This window comes from Mirounga leonina, unplaced genomic scaffold (genome assembly GCF_011800145.1).
Source record: "Mirounga leonina isolate KUSES-001 unplaced genomic scaffold, KU_Mleo_1.0 Mir_114, whole genome shotgun sequence".
NCBI classification, from domain to species: Eukaryota; Metazoa; Chordata; class Mammalia; order Carnivora; family Phocidae; genus Mirounga; species Mirounga leonina.
In genome coordinates this window covers 17,880,324-17,901,885 of record NW_023270265.1, presented here as the reverse complement: position 1 = coordinate 17,901,885, position 21,562 = coordinate 17,880,324, and the positions used below count along the sequence as shown (strand labels likewise).

Here is a 21,562-nt window from a genome sequence, read left to right as displayed (position 1 = left end):
ATTTAGAGTCATAACCAGCATTTTATAAAAATGAAGTAGAATACAGAAAAATATCAAAGTGTATTCCTTATACTAAGGGTAAGTATAATTAATGAAACTTCTGAGTTGTAAATATGTATGCATACATATACACATATGAGTACTAGATCATGATGTTATTAATATATGTATGTACTTCCTACTTTGAGTAGTGGCTTTAAAAAGTTGGAAAAACACCACAGTGGAAGAACAGATACATTTCCATAACTTCACAGGTGCTACAAAGCAGCAGAATAATGTGAATACCAACACACACAGCTTTTCCCACCTCCCAAAACCCCATCAATGATACTCAAGCAAAACAATAACAACACTGACCCCTTTACACTCAGGTTTAATTAACATACCAAAACATACCTCCAAAGCACAAACTTCTCTATGTTGATGTTATTAATATAAAAATTTTCAATCTCCAGTTTGCTGTAACAAAGCTTAGAAAGAAACTTCAGAGCGATAAGATAAAAAGCACTCATGACTATACCTTTTATAAAAGAATAGCCCTTTACATCTTGTGAAAGGCGTAGCATCTTTCTCTTTTGGAACTTAGATAATACAGGAACAAACAAGTCATAAATAGATTCATTGTAAATCTCAAAGAAAGAAACCCATACAGAAAATTTTATATTATTATCCATATTCAAGCTAGCTTGTTCACAATCTTTCATGGATTCTTCAAACTCTGGGATATTCAAAGAGTTGATTAAACTTCCTACAAAAAATAAAAAAGGATAATCACAAAATTAAGAAACTGGCTAAAAATGAGACAAGACAGATCAAGACCTCTGGACTTGAAAAACTAAGTGTCCTTAATCTTTTAACTAACAATGTTAAACACTTTTTGGACCAAAGCAGATGTAAAAAAAAAATCTGTATTAACCAAAGCTTGGCTTCTTTTTATCTTTCTTTTCTTTCAGAAATAATGCCAATGAATCAAATTGAAGTTACATGTAAAGGACAAAGAAAAAACAGTATCTCTCTTGAATTCTACATGTAAGTTACAAGTGAAAGGGATTCTCTGTGATATTAAACCCAAATAAAACTTTACAGTGACTGATATTTCATGTAGTATGTACCATTTTCCAAGAATTACTGTCATTAAAAAAAATTAAATCATTAGGAGTGATTCAAAAATTAAAAGCTATTCAAATGTATTTCATATAATCAACATTTGAAAAGTAAGTGAGAAAGGAAACCTTACCATAAAGAGTATCATAACTATCATTCTGCATCACAACCTAAAAAGGAACAATTTTTTTTAAGTTAAAAACCATTTTTAGTTAAGGTTAAATAATCCGTACATTGATTATCTATGCGAATAAGTCACCAACCAAACCACAACCTTTCATCTACTTAATTCAATGACCTCCATTAATTCTTTCCCCTAGTTAAATAATATAGTCTCATAATAAGAAATCTGGGAAACCACAGAAGAATATTAAAAAGAATATCGTCACATATGATCCCTGCCACTCACTAGTAATATTCAATATATTCCTTTCTATTCTATTCCCCACATTTATTACATTGAGAGCTTTTACTTTTACTCACTATAATTAAAATTTTTTTAAAAATTTTATTTATTTGACAGAGAGAGACACAGCAAGAGAGGGAACACATGCAGGGGGAATGGGAGAGGGGGAAGCAGGCTTCCCGCAGAGCAGGGAGCCCAATACAGGGATGGATCCCAGGACCCTGGGATCATGACCTGAGCCGAAGGCAGACACTTAACGACTGAGCCACTCAGGAGCCCCTTAAAAATTATTTTTAAACAAATAATGGTGGCTGTGTAACTGAATAGATGTGAAATAAATTAATTATTCCCCTATTACTAAACATTTAGATTATTTACAGTTTTTTCAGTAAAAATAATACTAAGATAAATATCTTCATTTATAATATTTTTCTTCTGTATTCTAATTAGTTCCTTAGGATATATCCCTAAATGCGAATTAGTGGATGAAAAGATATGAAAAATTTTAAGTTCTCACTCACAGTATTGCCAAACTGTTTTCTAAAAACACATTTTACAACCAATGTATGAAAGCGTGATTTCATTTTTTAAATATTTTAATAACTTCACAGGCAATATGATGTTTTAACTGGGTAACTTGTAAGGGAAATTTTTTTCATTATTAATGATTTCAATTTCCTCTAAGAATTTTCTGTGCAACTACCTACCAATTTCCATAATTTTTATTTATACTCACTATTTTACTTTCAGAGATCACAATCATGGACCTTGAATTTTGAACTCCACTGAACAAAAATATTTTATTACCTTGAAACCCTGATTTCTAAATGTCTTAAAAAAGAAAAACCCCATCAATATTTTGCAACTATCTATAAAAACTGTTAATAGTTTTAACAATCTTTAATAGGATAAATGTCTGAAAACATAAAATCCATAAGAAACAGGAAGAATAGACAAATACACATTTACAAAAAACTTTCTGTGAAAAATAAAGGAAAGAAAGGAAAGAGGCCAATATAACTTACAGATAAATGTTAGAAGAAATTTTCACTTTTTATTTCTCACATTCCCTTGTTTAGATTTTGTGTGTACAAATTACTTTTACAATTAAAAAAATTTTTTTTTAATCATTACATATAGTACTGTTTCTACAACAACCAGAAAGATTTCAGAACCATTTACATTTGTACTGTTTAAACATTTCTACTATCTGTACAATATATAGCAAGAAGAGAGGTCTTCAAACAAGTTTATACTTTTCTCAAAAAGACAACCATCATCACCACCACTGTAAAATATTCTAATATAGATTGAAACAAAGTAAAGAGCTTATAAAAGATCATGATGTATATATTTTTCACATACTAGACTACTTCCATACCTCTTTAATTTGCCGAAGCAATGCACTTTTGCTAGCAACCTCTTCTTTCTCTTGGTGTGGTGATAACCGTAAATATTCTCTCGATCTATGTGGTTTAAGGTTCATCTTTGTATACAGTCTTTCCTGAAGACTATCAAATAATACATTCAAAGTTCGCGGCAGAATACCAATATTTTCTTCTGTGCCTGTGAGAAGAATTTTTGTTTTATACTCTCTTAAAGTATTAGGAAAGTGGAAAACATTCTTGGATTACCAAGGCTTCTTTTATACCACCAATAGGTAAGAATAAACAGCTAAGACAAAAGCGAGAGAAGTTGAAAGATTACTCAGTTTTCTATCACTTTGCTCTTCACTGAATAATGGACATTTTATCAACTATTATACTGAGGCAAAACCTGAAATTTTACATTCAGATCAGCCATAACATTTGCAATCACCCATAACCACAAAGTACAAAAGTAAACAAAATTCTTCCCTGGTTATCCATGCTTAATTCACTATGTCACATAAATCCTTTTTCTGAAATTTTATCATCTAATTCTCTATCATATGGGTAAAGCAATTTCACAAATGAATTAAATCAATCTGAATCAAAAGCCATTGGCAATACACATTCAATATGCTATTACTATTAAAAATGGAGCAAATGTACTGGATAATGGAAACATAACTACATGCAAGTATCATGAGGATGAGTGAATATTAGTGTTTTTTTCCTTTCTAGTAAAAATAATAAGTTTACCTTGAAATGTATATGTTTTGCCTGAATTGGTTAGCCCATAAGTAAAAATCAGCCGACTTTGTCCTTTCAAGAGGTCTTTTACTGGCTGCATAATGCAACCCTGGAAGAATTCCTTCTGTGTAGTTTCTGGGCCAAAAACCTAATAAGCATTTTTAAAAACAAGTCTTTTTAGAAAATTCAAGTAAATTTTTACAATCAATTCTACCCCCATAACTCATGTTTTAAAAATTTATTTTTTTAAGCTTATTTATTTATTTAAGTAACCTCTACAGCCAACATGGAGCTCAAACTCATGATCCTGATATCAAGAGTTGTGTGCTCCCCAGACTGAGCCAGCCAGGCACCCCTCATGTTTCAAAAACTTAAAAGATTTCTTTTACAAGATTCATATACTTAGGATAGGTGCCATATCCCCAACTCTCACAAATATACATGATAGTTTAACTACTGTCAGAAAGTTTTCAAGATAGAAATCTGACCTAGTCAATCAAGTTTTCATTTAAATTTTGAAAGAACATTTCTTAAAACAAAAAAGGTTAAAAAGCTATATAGTAATTTATTCACTTCCAATTATATATTTACAAACCTGAAATTTGAGTCCTACTCTTGAGAAAAAAATACCAGTGCCTAACACCTAAGTTCCATAAGCACATGATGTATATAGTTCATTATATACAATTATGTAGCTATTTAGCCTAAGTCAAATCTCTTCTACTTAAAAGAAAAATTTTCAGTTTCACATAAGCACTTACCTTGGAAAAACTGAATTTCTGTGCCATCTGCCCAGAGCTTTTCTCACTTAACCGACCAAGGATGCTTTGAGGATCTTTCAGCAGAATAGTCTGTGAGTCCAGCATATATACACAGCCCTAGAACACATAAATAAATATAAAGAATCCCACAATAAATAAATAAAAACAATGGTATTTTGTCCATTTAATGAAAGTAAAATCCAATTAAAGCCACCACAAACCTCAGACTCATGTTCTTTTTCTGACTGTGTAAATGGTCTTATTCGAAGACAAACCTGGAGATAATCTTTGGATTCCAAACTGTTTGCCTTAAAAAAGAAGAACAAAATAACTGTATTTAAAAAATGCAAAATATGGCTTTTCAGAAATCACCTTTCTTTAAGTGGCTATTACATTACAAACTGAGACTATACAGAACCTCTAAGCAAACAGTGCTTCTTCTGTTTGTAACCATTTTATATGTCTAAAGAGAAGCAAATCTACTTAGAAAAAAACACCATAAAAGACTCAGTTTCCCCTACCTTCTATATTTATACTTGAAGTTTACAATATACCTCTTCTCCATAAAATCAACTTTGACAACTAAATACAAATAACAGGGCTCTAAGTCACTAAAACATAGTACTCTAGAATAAATTACATGTAACCAGAATAGTCTATTAATCCAAATTTCAAATCCATCTAAAATTTTTTTGCTGGGGCGCCTGGGTGGCTCAGTCGTTAAGCGTCTGCCTTCTGCTCAGGTCATGATCCCAGGGTTCTGGAATCGAGGCCCGCATCAGGCTCCCTGCTCAGCGGGAGGCCTGCTTCTCCCTCTCCCAATCCTCCTGCTTGTGTTCCTTCTCTCGCTTTGTGTCTCTCCATCAAAATAAATAAAATCTTTAAAAAAAAAAAAAAAAACTTTTTTGCTATACAGCATTCTCTTTATTCCTTCCTTGGGGGAAGAAATGAGTTTAGTTCATTTCTTAAAATAATTCTAAAGAAATGTGTATTGTTTTGTTTTTTAAGTAAAAAGGGAACAATTACTTAAATACAACTTACTAAAGAAAAACAACCAAAAAACCACCCAGAAACTAGAAAATCTGAACAGTCCTATATCTATTAAAGAAATTCAACTTACATTCAAATAAACAAAATAATCCCACAAAAAAACGCCAGGCCCTGGTAACTCATTAGTCAATTCTCTCAAACACTTTAGGATATAATCATACAAATCACAGAGAAGCCTTTAAGTAAGTAATCTCTACACCAACATGGAGCTCAAACTCATGATCCTGAGATCATGAGTTGAAAAGTGTTTATGTAAGAGAACGCTTTTCAACTAATTCTGAGTATGACATAACCTTGACACCACAATCTGACAAAGATATCCTCAGAAGAAATTACAGAACAATATCCCTAATTAAGATAGATGCAAAAATTCCCTAACAAAGTATTAGCCAATATATAAAATAGGACAGTACATCCTGACCAAAAATGTTTAATCTTAGGAATGCAAGGTCAATTTAACATTCATAAATCAATTTGGGTAAATAACCACACTGAAAGAATAAAGAAATGTTCATCTCTAGGGGCGCCTGGGTGGCTCAGTCAGTTAAGTGACTGCCTTCAGCTCAGGTCAATCCCAGAGTTTTGGGATCAAGCCCTCAGTGGGCAGTCTGCTTGTCCCTCTCCCTCTGCCTCACACTTGCTCATGCTTTCTCTCTCTCTAATAAATAAATAAAATCGTTTAAAAAAAAAAAGAAATGTTTATCTCTAATAGGTGTAGGGGGAAAAAAGCATTTGAATGATGACATGAAATTGACACAAGTATTCAACATCCATTCATAATAATTCTCAGCAAAGTGGAATAGAGAGGAACTTCCTTCACCTGACAAAGGACATTTACAAAAACCTACAGCAAGGGGCGGAGCAAGATGGCGGAGGAGTAGGAGACCTGGATTTCGTCTGGTCTCAGGAATTCAGCTGGATGGGGATCAAACCATTCTGAACACCTACAAACTCAACAGGAGATCGAAGAAAAGAAGAGCAACAACTCTCTCATCAGAAAAGCGACCACTTTCTGGAAGGTAGGAAGGGAGGAGAAGTGAATACAAGGCGATATTCGGGAGGATAGACGGCAGGGGAGGGGGCCTCCATCGGCCGCTTCTGGCAAGTGACAGAGCCGCGGAGCACAAAATCAGAACTTTTAGAAGTCTGCTCCGCTGAGAGACATCGCTCTGGTGGCTAAGCAGGGGGTGGAAGCCTCGTGGGACAGTGTGGTCTCAGGACCCTCGGGGTCACAGAAAGACCGGGGGTGCCTGAGTGCAGCAGAGCTCCCAGGTATCGGAGCGGGGAAGCCGTCTGTAGAGATGGAGCCAAGGAGCGGGCTCTCAGCTCAGGGTTGCCATAAACCGTGATCCGTGGCACAGTCAGGCCACTGCTCCTCCAGCAGGGAGCCAACAAGCAGTAGATCCAGGGAGACTCCCATTCCTCCCCTAGGAGGAGCGGCACGGGAGCACACCACAGGAATCAGTTGGGTTTGGAGACTCCACACCGAGTCGGGTGCCAGAGAGAGAAACGCTTGGTCACAGACCAGGTGAGCATGGAATGTGGCCAGAGACCAGGGAGACAGGAGTTACAGACTGCTTTTCTCTGGGGGCGCACTGAGGAGCGGGGCCCCGAGCTCTCGGCTCCTCCGGGGTGGAGATTGGGAGGCCGCCATTTTCACTCTCGTCCTCCAAAGCTGGACGGAAAGCTTGCAGGGAACAAAAGCTCCCGAAAGCAAACCCAAGCAGATTACTTAGCCTGGACCAGGCAAGGGCGGGCCAATTCCGCCTCCGGCAAAGACATTTGGGAACCACGGCAACAGGCCCCTCCCCGAGAATATCAGCAAGAACAGCCAGCCAAGACCAAGTTTACGGAGCAATGAGAACGGCAGAACTCCAGCGCTAGGGGAATACTGCACATAGAATTCATGGCTTTTTTACCATGATTCTTTAGTCTTTCAAAGTTAATTTTTTTTTTACCTTTTTTTTTTAAATTTTTCTTTTTCCCTTTTTCAACCAACATCTTATCAATCCCTTTTTTAAAAAACATTTTTATTTTTCACTTTTAGAATCATATTCTATCCCTTCATAGTAGTTACCCTTATTTTTGACATATATATATATATATAAGTTGTTCTCTCTCTAAAATTTTGAGATACAGTTTCTTCTAACAGATCAAAATATACCCTAAATCTCTAGTATATGGCTTTGTTCTACTCTCCCGCCTGATCACATTCTCTTTTTCTTTTTTAAATCCTCTTCTTTCTTTTTTCAAACAACTTCTTATCAATTCCTTTTATAAAATTTTTTGTAATTTTCATCTTTACAGTCATATTCCATCCCTTCATCATATCAACCCTTATTTTTGTACATATATAAGTTTTTCTTTCTTTAAAATTTTGGGAGGCACTTTCTTCTAACAGACCAAAATACACCCAAAATCTAGTGTGTGGCACTGATCTCTGCACCAGCCTGATCATATTTGATCATATTCTGTTTTTTTTGTTTTGTTCTGTTTTTGTTTGTTTTTATCTTTTTCTTTTTTTGTTCTCTCCCTTTCTTTTCCCCTGGCTTCAGGTCTTTTCTGATTTGTTTAGAGTATATTTTCGGGGGATGTTGTTACCCTGTTAGCACTTTGTTCTCTCATTCATCTATTCTCCTCTGGACAAAATGACAAGATGGAAAAAAATCACCTCAACAAAAAGAACAAGAAGTAGTACCAACTGCCAGGGACATATTCAATATGGACATTAGTATGATGTCGGATCTAGAGTTCAGACTCTTGACTTTAAAGATACTAGCTGGCCTTGAAAAAAGCATGGAAGTTATTAGAGAAACACTTTCTGGAGAAATAAAAGAACTAAAATCTAACCAAGTCGAGATCAAAAAGGCAATTAATGAGGTGCAATCAAATATGGGGCACTAAATGCTAGGATAAATGAGGCAGAAGAGAGAATCAGTGATATAGAAGACCAAATGATGGAAAATAAAGAAGCTGAGAAAAAGAGAGATAAACAACTACTGGATCACAAGGGCAGAATTCGAGAGATAAGCAATACCATAAGACGAAACAACATTAGAATTGGGATCCCAGAAGAAGAAGAAAAAAGAGAGAGAGGGGCAGAAGGTATATTGGAGCAAATTATAGCAGAAAACTTCCCTAATTTGGGGAAGGAAACAGGCATCAAAATCCAGGAGGCACAGAGCATCCCTCTCAAAATCAATAAAAATAGGTCAACACCCCGACATCTAATAGTAAAACTTACAAGTCTCAGAGACAAAGAGAAAATCCTGAAAGCAGCTCGGGAGAAGAGATCTGTAACCTACAAGGGTAGAAACATTAGACTGGCAACAGACCTATCCACAGAGACCTGGCAGGCCAGAAAGGACTGGCATGATATCTTCAGAGCACTAAACGAGAAAAATATGCAGCCAAGAATACTATATCCAGATAGGCTGTCACTGAAAATAGAAGGAGAGATAAAAAGCTTCCAGGACAAACAAAAACCAAAGGAATTTGCAAACACGAAACCAACCCTACAACAAATCTTGAAAGAGGTCCTCTAAGCAAAAAGAGAGCCTAAAAGCAACATAGACCAGAAAGGAACACCAACAATGTACAGTAACAGTCACCTTACACGCAATACAATGGCACTAAATTCCTATCTTGCAATAGTTACCCTGGATGTAAATGGGCTAAATGCCCCAATCAAAAGACAAAGGCTATCAGACTGGATTAAAAAACAAGACCCATCAATATGCTGTCTGCAAGAGACTCATTTTAGACCCAGAGACACCCCCAGATTGAAAGTGAGGGGGTGGAAAACCATTTACCATGCTAATGGACACCAAAAGAAAGCTGGGGTGGCAATCCTTGTATCAGACAAATTCGATTTTAAACCAAAGACTGTAATAAGAGATGAGGAAGGACACTATATCCTACTTAAAGGGTCTATCCAACAAGAAGATCTAACAATTGTAAATATCTATGGCCCTAACATGGGAGCAGCCAATTACATTAGGCAATTAATAACAAAAGCAAAGAAACACATTGACAACAATACAATAATAGTGGGGGACTTTAACACCCCCCTCACTGAAATGGACAGTTCATCTAAGCAAAAGATCAACAAGGAAATAAAGACTTTAAATGACACACTGGACCAAATGGACTTCACAGACATATTCATAACATTCCATCCTGAAGCAACGGAATACACATTCTTCTCTAGGGCCAAGGAACATTCTCCAGAATAGATCACATCCTAGGTCACAAATCAGGTCTCAACTGGTACCAAAAGATTGGGATCATTCCCTGCCTGTTTCAGACCACAAAGCTTTGAAACTAGAACTCAATCATAAGAGGAAAGTTGGAAAGAACTCAAATACATGGAGGCTATCGAGCATCCTACTAAAGAATAAATGGGTCAACCAGGAAATTAAAGAAGAATTTAAAAAATTCATGGAAACCAATGAAAATGAAAACACAACTGTTCAAAATCTTTGGGATGCAGCAAAGGCAGTCCTAAGAGGAAAGTATATAGCAATACAAGTCTTTCTCAAGAAACAAGAAAGGTCTCAAGTATACAACCTAACCCTACACCTAAAGGAGCTGGAGAAAGAACAGCAAATAAAGCCTAAACCCAGCAGGAGAAGAGAAATAATAAAGATCAGAGCAGAAATCAATGCAATAGAAACCAAAAGAACAGTAGAACAGATCAATGAAACTAGGAGCTGGTTCTTTGAAAGAATTAACAAGATTGATAAACCCCTGGCCAGACTTATCAAAAAGAAAAGAGAAATGACCCAAATCAACAAAATCATGAATAAAAGAGGAGAGATCACAACCAACACCAAAGAAATACAAACAATTTTAAGAACATATTATGAGCAACTCTATGCCAGCAAATTAGATAACCTGGAAGAAATGGATGCATTCCTAGAGATGTATCAACTACCAAAACTGAAGTAGGAAGAAACAGAAAACCTGAACAGACCTATAACCACTAAGGAAATTGAAGCAGTCATCAAAAATCTCCCAGCAAACAAAAGCCCAGGGCCAGATGGCTTCCCAAGGGAATTCTACCAAACATTTCAAGAAGAATTAATACCTATTCTTCTGAAACTGTTCCAGAAATTAGAAATGGAAGGAAAACTTCAAACTCGTTTTATGAGGCCACCATTACCTTGATCCCAAAACCAGACAAAGACCCCATCCAAAAGGAGAATTACAGACCAATATCCTTGATGAACAGGGATGCAAAAATTCTCACCAAAATACTAGCCAATAGGATCCAACAGTACATTAAAAGGATTATTCACCACGACCAAGTGGGATTTCTCCCTGGGCTGCAAGGTTGGTTCAACATCCACAAATCAATCAACATGATACAATACATTAACAAAAGAAAGAACAAGAATCATATGATCCTCTCAATAGATGCAGAAAAAGCTTTTCACAAAGTACAGCATCCTTTCTTGATCAAAACTCTTCAGAGTATAGGGATAGAGGGTACATACCTCAATATCATAAAAATCATCTATGAAAAACCTACAGCGAATATCATGCTCAATGGGGAAAAACTGAGAGCTTTCCCCTAAGGTCAGGAACGCGGCAGGGATGTCCACTATCACCACTGCTATTCAACATAGTATTAGAAGGCCTAGCCACAGCAATCAGACAACAAAAAGAAATCAAAGGCATCCAAATCGGCAAAGAAAAAGTCAAACTCTCACTCTTTGCAGATGATATGATACTTTATGTGGAAAATCCAAAAGACTCCACCCCAAAACTGCTAGAACTCATACAGGAATTCAGTCAAGTGGCAGGATATACAATCAATGCACAGAAATCAGTGGCATTCCTATACACCAACAACAAGAGAGAAGAAAGGGAAATTAAGGAGTCAATCCCATTTACAATCGCACCCAAAACCATAAGATACCTAGGAATAAATCTAACCAAAGAGGCAAAGGATCTGTACTCAGAAAACTATAAAATACTCATGAAAGAAATTGAGGAAGACACAAAGAAATGGGAAAACGTTCCATGCTCATGGATTGGAAGAACAAATATTGTGAAGATGTCAATGCTACCTAGAGCAATCTACACATTCAATTCAATCCCCATCAAAATACCATCCACTTTTTTCAAAGAAATGGAACAAATAATCCTAAAATTTGTATGGAACCAGAAAAGATGCCGAATAGCCAGAGGAATGTTGTAAAAGAAAAGCAAAGCTGGCGGCATCACAATCCCGGACTTCCAGCTCTATTACAAAGCTGTCATCATCAAGACAGTATGGTACTGGCACAAAAACAGACACCTAGGTCAATGGAACAGAATAGAGAGTCCAGAAATGGACCCTCAACTCTATGGTCAACTCATCTTTGACAAAGCAGGAAAGAATGTCCAATGGAAAAAAGACAGTCTCTTCAACAAATGGTGTTGGGAAAATTGCACAGCCACATGTAGAAGAATGAAACTGGACCATTTCCTTACACCACACACAAAAATAGACTCCAAATGATTGAAAGACCTCATTGTGAGACAGGAGTCCACCAAAATCCTAAAGGAGAACACAGGCAGCAACCTCTTTGACCTCAGCCGCAGCAACTTCTTCCTAGAAACATCACCAAAGGCAAGGGAAGCAAGGGCAAAAATGTACTATTGGGACTTCATCGAGATAAAAAGCTTTTGCACAGCAAAAGAAACAGTCAACAAAACCAAAAGACAACCGACAGAATGGGAGAAGACATTTGCAAATGACATATCAGATAAAGGGCTAGTATCCAAAATCTATAAAGAACTTATCAAACTCAACACCCAAAGAACAAAGAATCCAACCAAGAAATGGGCAGAAGACATGAACAGACATTTTTCCAAAGAAGACATCCAAATGGCCAACAGACACATGAAAAAGTGCTCAACGTCACTCGGCATCAGGGAAATCCAAATCAAAACCTCAATGAGATACCACCTCACACCAGTCAGAATGGCTAAAATTAACAAGTCAGGAAACGACAGATGTTGGCGGGGATGCGGAGAAAGGGGAACCCTCCTACACTGTTGGTGGGAATGCAAGCTGGTGCAACCACTTTGGGAAATAATATGTTTGAAAGCAGAGCTACCATACGATCCAGCAATTGCACTACTGGGTATTTACCCCAAAGATACAAATGTAGGGATCTGAAGGGGTACATGCACCCCGATGTTTATAGTAGCAATGTCCACAATAGCCAAACTGTGGAAAGAGCCAAGATGTCCATCGACAGATGAATGGATAAAGAAGATGTGGTATATATATACAATGGAATATTACTCAGCCATCAAAAGGAATGAGATCTTGCCATTTGCAACAACATGGATGGAACTGGAGGGTGTTATGCTGAGCGAAATAAGTCAAACAGAGAAAGACATGTATCATATAACCTCACTGATATGAGGACTTCTTAATCTCAGGAAACAAACTGAGGGTTGCTGGAGTAGGGAGTAGGGTGGGAGGGATGGGGTGACTGGGTGATAGACACTGGGGAGGGTATGTGCTCTGGTAAGCGCTGTGAATTGTGCAAGACTGTTGAATCACAGATCTGTACCTCTGAAACAAATAATGCAATATATGTTAAGAAAAAAAAAAAAGAAGAAGATAGCAGGAGGGGAAGAATGAAGGGGGGGGAAATCGGAGGGGGACACGAACCATGAGAGACGATGGACTCTGAAAAACAAACTGAGAGTTCTAGAGGGGAAGGGGGGGAAGATGGGTTAGCCTGGTGATGGGTATTAAAGAGGGCACATTCTGCATGGAGCACTGGGTGTTGTGTACAAACAATGAATCATGAAACACTACATCAAAAACTAATGATGTAATATATGGTGATTAACGTAACAATAAAAAATTTTTTAAAAAGATAAGTAACAATACAAGGATTTCTGCTCTCACCATTTTTATCCAACTCTGTAGAAGAGGTTCTAGTAAGTGTAATCAGGCGGAAGAGAATCGGGGGGGGGGAGGGAGGGAGGGAGGGAGGGAGGGAGGGAGGGAGGAAGGAAGGAAGGAAGGAAGGAAGGAAGGAAGGAAGCGCATCCAGTGTGGGAACAAATAAAATTGTCTTCATTCATAGATGACATTAACATCTACATACAAAAATCAAACAGAATCTACAAAAACGTTACTAGAACTATTAAATGAGTTTAGCAATGTAACAGGATACAAGATCAATATGTAAAAATCAATTATTCTTGGGCACCTGGGTGGCTCAGTTGGTTAAGCGACTGCCTTCGGCTCAGGTCATGATCCTGGAGTCCCTGGATCGAGTCCCACATCGGGCTCCCTGCTCGGCAGGGAGTCTGCTTCTCCCTCTGACCCTCCCCCCTCTCATGTGGTCTCTCTCATTCTCTCTCTCTCAAATAAATAAATAAAATCTTTAAAAAAAAAAATCAATTATTCTTTTATATACTGGGAAGAAAGTCAGAAACTGATTTTAAAAAGCAATACCATTTGGAATAGCATCAAAATTCATGAACTAGTTAAGGGATAAATCTGACAAAAGATGTGAAAGACCTATGCCCTGGAAACTACAAAACAATGTTCCGAGAAATTAACACCAAAAGAAATTGAGATACACCTTGCTCATCGTTCAGTAAACTCAATATTGTTAAGATGTCAATTCTTCCAAAACTGATCTACAGATTCAGTGCAACTGCAATCAAAATCCCAAGAGGCTTTTGTTGTGGCAGTTGACAAGCTCATTTAAAAATTCACACAGAGTTCAGTAATGACCTGTACCTCTGAAACTAATACACTATATGTTAATTGAATTAAAAATTTTTTTGAATTTAAGTTTTTAAAAAATCAAAATAAGTAAATAAATAAAATCTTTAAAAAAACAAAATAAAAATAAAAGTTAAATAAATAAATAAAACATGGAAAAAATATTGAGATCCAAGCAACCCACAATACATACAGGAAAAACTTTAAAGATAAAACCTACATTTTTAAGCCCAGCATGTTGTTTTCTTTTTCCTAAAATGCAGAATGTCCAGTCCATTTATGGACACCAGACAACCATAGAAGTATATTTCTCACTAGCCTGTTTTGTCCATACCAGCTTCTAAATTGCCAAAATAATTCTGTTGAGAGATTTTCAATGAAAGGTTCAAAAAAAATTTTTTTAATAAAAATTCACAGAGAGGGGCACCTGGATGGCTCAGTTGGTTAAGCGTCCAACTCTTGATCTCAGCTCAGGTTTTGATCTCAGGGTCCTGAGTTCAAGCCCCACATTGGGCTCCACACTGGGCATGGAGCCTACTTAAAAAAAAAAAAAAATTCACATAGAAATGCAAAGTACCTAGAATAGTCAAAACAACTATAAAAAAGAAATTTGGTGGGCTAACATAACATTACCTGATTTCAACACTACAGTGATCAAAATAGTGGGGTACTGGCAGAAAGACAGACAAATCAATGAAATAGAATATTCAGAAATAACCCTCCCCATAGCATATCTGATTTATGATAAAGGTGGAAAGGAAATGCAGTACAGAAAGTACAGCTTTTTCAACAAATCAGGCTAGAACAACTGGATACCTATATGTAAAAAAAAATAAGAATTTGGATACACACCTCATATTGTATATAAAAATTAATTCAAAATGGATATCTTAAATGTAAAAATAAAACTATAAAACTTCTAAAAGAACACATAGAAGAAAATCTTTGTGGACTTGAGTTAGGCAAAGATTTCTTAAATATGACACCAAAGGGACAATCCATAATAGAAAAAATTGATAAAATTAAAAACTTCTGTTCTTCAAAAAACACTATTAAGGGATAACAGGCAAGCCATAGACTGGGAAAGAATATTTACAAAGTATGTATCTGACAAACAGATACATCTGAAAAGTATAAAGAACACTTAAAATTAAATAATAATATATAAACAAACAACTCAATTTTTTTAAATGGGCAAAGATTTAAACTGACACTTCACCAAAAATACAATAATGACAAATAATCACATGAAAACATATTCAACATCTTTAGTTATTAAGTTAAATGCAAATACCAATGTGATACCAATACACCTATTAGGATAGCTAAAAATAAAGACTGCCCAGAAAAGCCAAGATAAAACTGAAGGAGAAGAACAGAGTTGGAGGACTGACACTATACAACTTCAAGACATACTATAACGTTACAGTAATCAAGACAGTGTGGAATTGGAAAAAGAACAGAATCCATCAATGGAACAGAATATAGGGCTCAGAAATAGATGCACATGAATATAGTTTACTCACCTTTGACAAAGGCAATACAATGGAGCAAAGACAAGTCTTTCCAACAAATGGTGCTGCAATAACTGAACATCCACATGCAAAAACATTAATCTAGAAAAATTATTCTTATACCCTTCACAAAAATGAATTCAAAATAGATACAACCCTAAATGTAAAACACAAAACTGCTAAAGTACTAGAAAATCCAGATGACCTTGGGTTTGGCAATGACTTTTTAGATTCAACACCAAAGGCATTCTTAGCTTGTGAGCAATACAAAAACAGGCCATTGCTTACAGACCCTTGTGTTAAGTGAAAGAAGGCAGACATAAAAGTTCCATGTATATACCAAGAGACACTTATCCCTTCCTCCCTTTTTTACTTTCTTGATTTATTTTTTTAAGATTTATTTATTTATTTGAGAGAGAGAGAGAGTGTAAGCGGGGGGAGGGACAGGAGGGAGAGAGAGAATCCCAAGTGGACTCCCCACTGAGTGCAGAGCCCCAACATGAGGCTTGATCCCATGACCCTGAGATCATGACCTGAGCTGAAATCAAGAGTCAGATGCTCAACCGACTGAGACACGCAGGCACCCCTCTTTCTTGATTTATGATTAAACGAGCTCAAGTAAAAAACCCCTGGCATATGATGGATATTAAATAAGTATTGTTTATTTTTATTTATGTTCCCTTTCCCCCTCCATCATTCTTTATAAAATGGGTTAGTCCATCTCTCTAAGGCATCAAAATTAACAATCGAAAATGTAACAAATAGAATATAAATGGATTGAAAAGTAAATGTGTAAGAAATAAAGTCTAGGGGCACCTGGGCGGCTCAGTTGGTGAAGCAGCCGACTCTTATGATTTCGGCTCAGGTCATGATCTCATGGTCCTGGAATCAAGCCTCTATCAGGCTGCATGCTCAGCCGGGGAGTTTGCTTGTGGACTCCCTCTCCCTGCTGGAGCGCTCTCTCTCTCCCTCTTTCTCCCTCTCTCTCTTAAACAATAAATAAATAAATCTTAAAAAAAAAAAAAGGAATAAAGTCTACAAAGACACACAACAGTGGTAGTAGGTAGGGTGGTAGAAGGAAGGACTTTTACTTTTTAAACACTATTGAGTTATTTTAACTAAGGCCTGCAATTCCTAGGGGCATAGTGGAATATTTTACATTTTTGAGGGAATCACAGCAGTATTTGACATATGTTGGAACACCATGAACTATTAGCTCAAAGTAGTTCACAGTTTCAGTGTTAGATCATACTATTTCTTTTGTTGTCATATCTTGCTGAAGCTGGATTTTTCAGTGGTTGCTGTGATTTAAAAAAAAAAAAAAAAGTACTACCCCAAAACAAAGAGGAATGGGAAATAAGGTTGGCAATACCTAATCTGATTCCAAAGCTTGAAGTGTCTAAAAGGTATTATCTTTACAGTAAATAATTGTGGTAATTTTTTTTTTTAATTTTATTATGTTATGTTAGTCACCATACATTACATCATTAGTTTTTGATGTGGTGGTCCACGATCCATTGTTTTCGTGTAATACCCAGTGCTCCATGCAGTACGTGCCCTCCTTAATACCCATCACCGGGCTAACCAATCCCCCCTCCCCTCTCCCCTCTAAAACCCTGTTTGTTTCTCAAAGTCCATAGTCTCTCATGGGTGGTAATTCTTAAAGAAAGTAATTTTTTTATTTACATTAATTTTTTTCAAATGGCTCTTGCTTAAGGTATAGATAGTTATATATTAAGTAGTTTGGACCTACTACTTAGAAGAACTGTTACGTATTTAGGGTGCCATGAAAAAATTACTGAGATAGAAGGTTGCCTCAAACCCCCCAAGTCTAGAAAGCTCTGGTCATACCTGTCGGCAAGTGTGTGCGTGCCACACACACTTCCACTCAAAATCATGATAATCAACATAATACTTTTCTTGTACTTACCTCAGTGCTTGAAGCAACTAAGGAAAATTCACGAGAGAGATTAAGCTTAACGCCATCAAAATTTATTTCTGAAGGCCTTGCAATTGGGTCAGCACTAAAAACATAAGATGGTCTAGGCACTCCATCTTGATTTAAATCGGATTCCATTCTGCAAGAATAATAGTAACTTTAGATAATTTTAATAAATTAGCATAGAAGCCACCCACAGTTTAAGAATTCTGAGTCCTGTCCACTACTAACCCCCATATAACTAGATTTCCAGGGAAGGAAAACATTAGACTGCCTCATCTATAACATGATGACCCATGGAAAAGACAATGATCAAATTATTTACAGATTCTGAATCAATAATATTGGACACAGCCTACCACTACTATTCATATGACCCAACCTATAGGTAGATTCATCCAAAGAGATTCATGAGTAAAGGTAGCCCATTATGTAAGACAGTATAAAATATTCAATCTCTGCCTGAAATCCTCTCAGAAATCAAGTAAGAGTAAATTATAATCTTCTGTTATTTTAGTTATTTAATGTCTTCTGAGAATGTTACCTACAAACTCTGTAATGTTTTAGCATTTAGGAGTAAAACTCAGTTATCTGGACAATTTAACTCTTTCCACTGAATTCTTCCAAATAATGCAAGCAAAAAGTAAAGTACTGTATGTTAACACATTCAAAACAGAACCTGACACATTGTAAGTCTTAAAAATTAAGGTGAATATGGAATAATGCATCAAAATGTTACAACTAAATTAAACCTTAACTAAAAAACTTTTAACATTCTAATAGTTATTGACAATCTGCGAGGTGCATAATACCAGGGAGAAAGAGAGCCCCCTACTGTTCTTTGACAATATTATGAAATATCCAGAACGGTGACTCCCAAACTAGGGTTCATGGCTCAGGAAGGTAGTAATGGGCATCCATATATGTTATATATAAAAAAGCCAAAGATGGCCCTTGTATGTTGTTTACTTCTTAACAGAAGGCCAGAAATGTTAATTCAAAAACCCATTAGTGCCAGACTCAAATTTTTACACATCAATTTGCTTTTAATATAGCCCAAATAACCTTTTTTTTTTCTAAGTCATTTAGAGCCTAACTAGTTTGCACATCCCAGGAAACTATACCCAACTTCTGCTAATCACAAACAAATTCAGGACTATAAAGACCCAAACCACTAATGCCTTTTGGAGTTCTCTGACCCCGGGACTCCCCACTATGCTGCTGAGCAAAATCACTTAAGACCATGAGCCCCAACTCTAATTCTTCCTCTCCTTCCCCTCCCAATCCCCTAATTCCCTTGCCTTTTTCCCCTTCTAGGTAGTGGTCCTTCACTCTACTTTCTGGAAGGTCTACGCTGTGGGGGACTTCCGTTGCATGCAATCCTGTCAAAGTGCTACCCCAATAAAGCTCCTTATGTGATGCTGCTACACTGTGGTCAGATATTTCTCCTTGATCAGCCCTGAAATCCACAAACTCAATACAACAGGGTTGTTTTTGTTTTTCCTAAATCTCAAAAAGACAAAGGAAATTACTTACTGTCAGCAAAGCCCAACAAACTACAGGACCAACCAACCATACACTTAAACAAGTTTCGTACCTTGGTTGCTTTTGTCTTTATTGTATTAATCAGTGACATAATAAAAATGGGGTAATTACTTAAATACAGTTTGACAGAATATTTCAAACATGCAATGTATGGGTGAAAATTAAGAAAAGGGGTATCCGATAGAGTAAAAATAACCACTAATCTGGAACATAGGGGAAAAGTTTGCAAAAACATTAAAGCACTGGCTTGACATTACATAACTCAGATTTTATGGAAATGCCCACAAAATTGGAAGATAAATTTCACTCTTTGCCGTCAATTAATTTTTGGTTTAAAAAAAAGATAGGGGCGCCTGGGTGGCTCAGTTGGTTAAGCATCTGCCTTCAGCTCGGGTCACGATCCAGGGTCCTGGGATGGGGGGAGCCCCACAGGTGGCTCCCTGCTCAACAGGAACCCTGCTTCTCTCTCTCCCTCAGCCACTCCCCTTGCTTGTGTTCTCTCACTCTCTCTCAAATAAATAAAATCTTTAAAAAAAGAAAAGATAAATCCTTTATTAAATTACTGAATTAAAAATAATTATCTCTTTTATTTTTTTAATTTTTAATTTTATTTTTTAAAGATTTTATTTATTTATTTGAGAGCGAGAATGAGAGAGAGAGAGAGAGCGTGAGAGGGGGGAGGGTCAGAGGGAGAAGCAGACTCCCTGTCGAGCAGGGAGCCCGACGCGGGACTCGATCCCGGGACTCCAGGATCATGACCTGAGCCGAAGGCAGTCGCTTAACCAACTGAGCCACCCAGGCGCCCCAATTATACCTCTTTTAAAAAGTAAGGTTATAGTATTTGTACTTGTTCGTATGTTCAGTTTCAATAAACTAACTGCCTCTTAACATTTATAAAATTGGTGAGATGTACCGTCACATCCTGTACTTTTGGTTAACTTCTACTTACGTGTGAGAACTTCTCCCTAACAATACTATAAATCTCTTGACAGCAAGAACTTTTCCTTATACTACTCTGTATCCCCTACAACAAATTCAGAGATGTGTAAGTGATAAAAAAAACTCCCTGTCTAATTACTTAAATAATAATAAAATCCTCTAAACCAAAGAAATATAAATATCAGTACTAGTCTTTTAGTGATACTATCTTTAGCAACAGCAGGCTTCAAGACTTCATTTCTCATTTCAGAAGGCTGTTCTCATGACTGAGAAACTGCATCTTTTACCTTCTCTCCACTGAGATTCCATGGCTGAACACGGGTGAAAGACAACAAATCTGCTACCGAATGAGGTTTCTTAATTTCACCCACAAAATACAGTCTCAAAAGAAGTCTATCATCTAATTGATGAGTCCTTTATGTGATTTTGCAACTTGAAGTCTTGGGTCTTGGACATCTAATAAAATACATATACTGCTACCGCTGCTTCTAGGTAAACATGCCACCTGGTTTTAATAACAAAAGCAACCTGAATCTGGTCACTTTAAGCAAGGATTGCTTAAGGCACGAACCTGGGTCAACTAATCCTTCAGCAAAGAATATTAGAGAGTGTGTCAGGCAGGAATCACTGAAGCAGGAAGTGGAAGGAGCTGGGGGGAAACATTCTAAACGGGATGAGAGCAGTCATTGAGTTCGCCACACACACCCCCTTCCGCTAGGTACTGCAAAGCCCAAGACTGCAAGCCCCAGGCACCGGCAGCAGCCTGGAAATAAACACACAGACGGCCACGACAGGGCTCCCTGCAAAAAGAGGTCATATCACCTGCCAAGCAAACTGCTCACCTCGGGGATTCAGAAAACTAGGCTTGACAATGGAGATCTGCGCCTCAACAACAGCAGCAGCAAAGCAATAATAAAAACATTAATGACTGCAAACACGTGGTGCCTAATATATACTGGCACTGTTTCTAACAACTTTACATATTATTTTATCTTCACAAGAGCCGGAAAAAGCGATACTATTATTACTACCCCTTTTAACAGATGACCCAGAGAGATTAAATATGCTGCGTTGCCTCACTCAGTGCGGTGGAGACAAGATTAAGCTCCAACCCAAGTAGTATGGCTCAACCCTACGATGCGCAGGCGGTGCCCATGGTCCCCAGGAGCACCCATCGCACTACAACCCAGTTCCTGAGAGTGACCTCAGGGGGATCGCGTTTCCCGTGGGAAGGTACTCATACTACCAGCGCCGTTTCCCAGCCTCAGGCCTCGTATGTGCGCAATCACGCACCTCCTTCCTGGAACCCTCACCTGGATGCACCTCTTCACCTGCAAAAGTCGTCTGGCCTGCCCAACCTGCGCGCAGTTCCCTGATGTTTTCGTTTTCAAATTCAAACAATGGCGGCGAAGTCAGCGCACGGAACGCTGGGAGTGGGCGG

General features: G+C 37.3%; 1 protein-coding gene across 2 annotated transcripts in view; it reads right to left on the bottom strand.

Annotated features, from left to right (window-relative positions):
• The window catches only part of KIF20B (kinesin family member 20B), a 78,422-nt gene extending 56,861 nt beyond the window's left edge, over positions 1 to 21,561 (bottom strand). Inside the window, exons 1-8 of one of the 2 annotated variants that reach the window (XM_035024725.1) lie at positions 21,435 to 21,561; positions 17,629 to 17,776; positions 4,607 to 4,693; positions 4,386 to 4,502; positions 3,634 to 3,772; positions 2,892 to 3,076; positions 1,238 to 1,274; positions 521 to 748 (exon numbers count right to left, since the gene is read on the bottom strand). In XM_035024725.1, coding sequence (XP_034880616.1) covers positions 521 to 748; positions 1,238 to 1,274; positions 2,892 to 3,076; positions 3,634 to 3,772; positions 4,386 to 4,502; positions 4,607 to 4,693; positions 17,629 to 17,775 — 940 coding nt within the window. In that variant the 5' untranslated portion in view covers position 17,776; positions 21,435 to 21,561. Of the gene's footprint in view, positions 1 to 520; positions 749 to 1,237; positions 1,275 to 2,891; positions 3,077 to 3,633; positions 3,773 to 4,385; positions 4,503 to 4,606; positions 4,694 to 17,628; positions 18,175 to 21,434 lie in introns of those variants that run through there. The other variant, XM_035024732.1, reaches the window with a different exon arrangement.
• Between the last annotated feature and the right edge of the window lies 1 nt (position 21,562).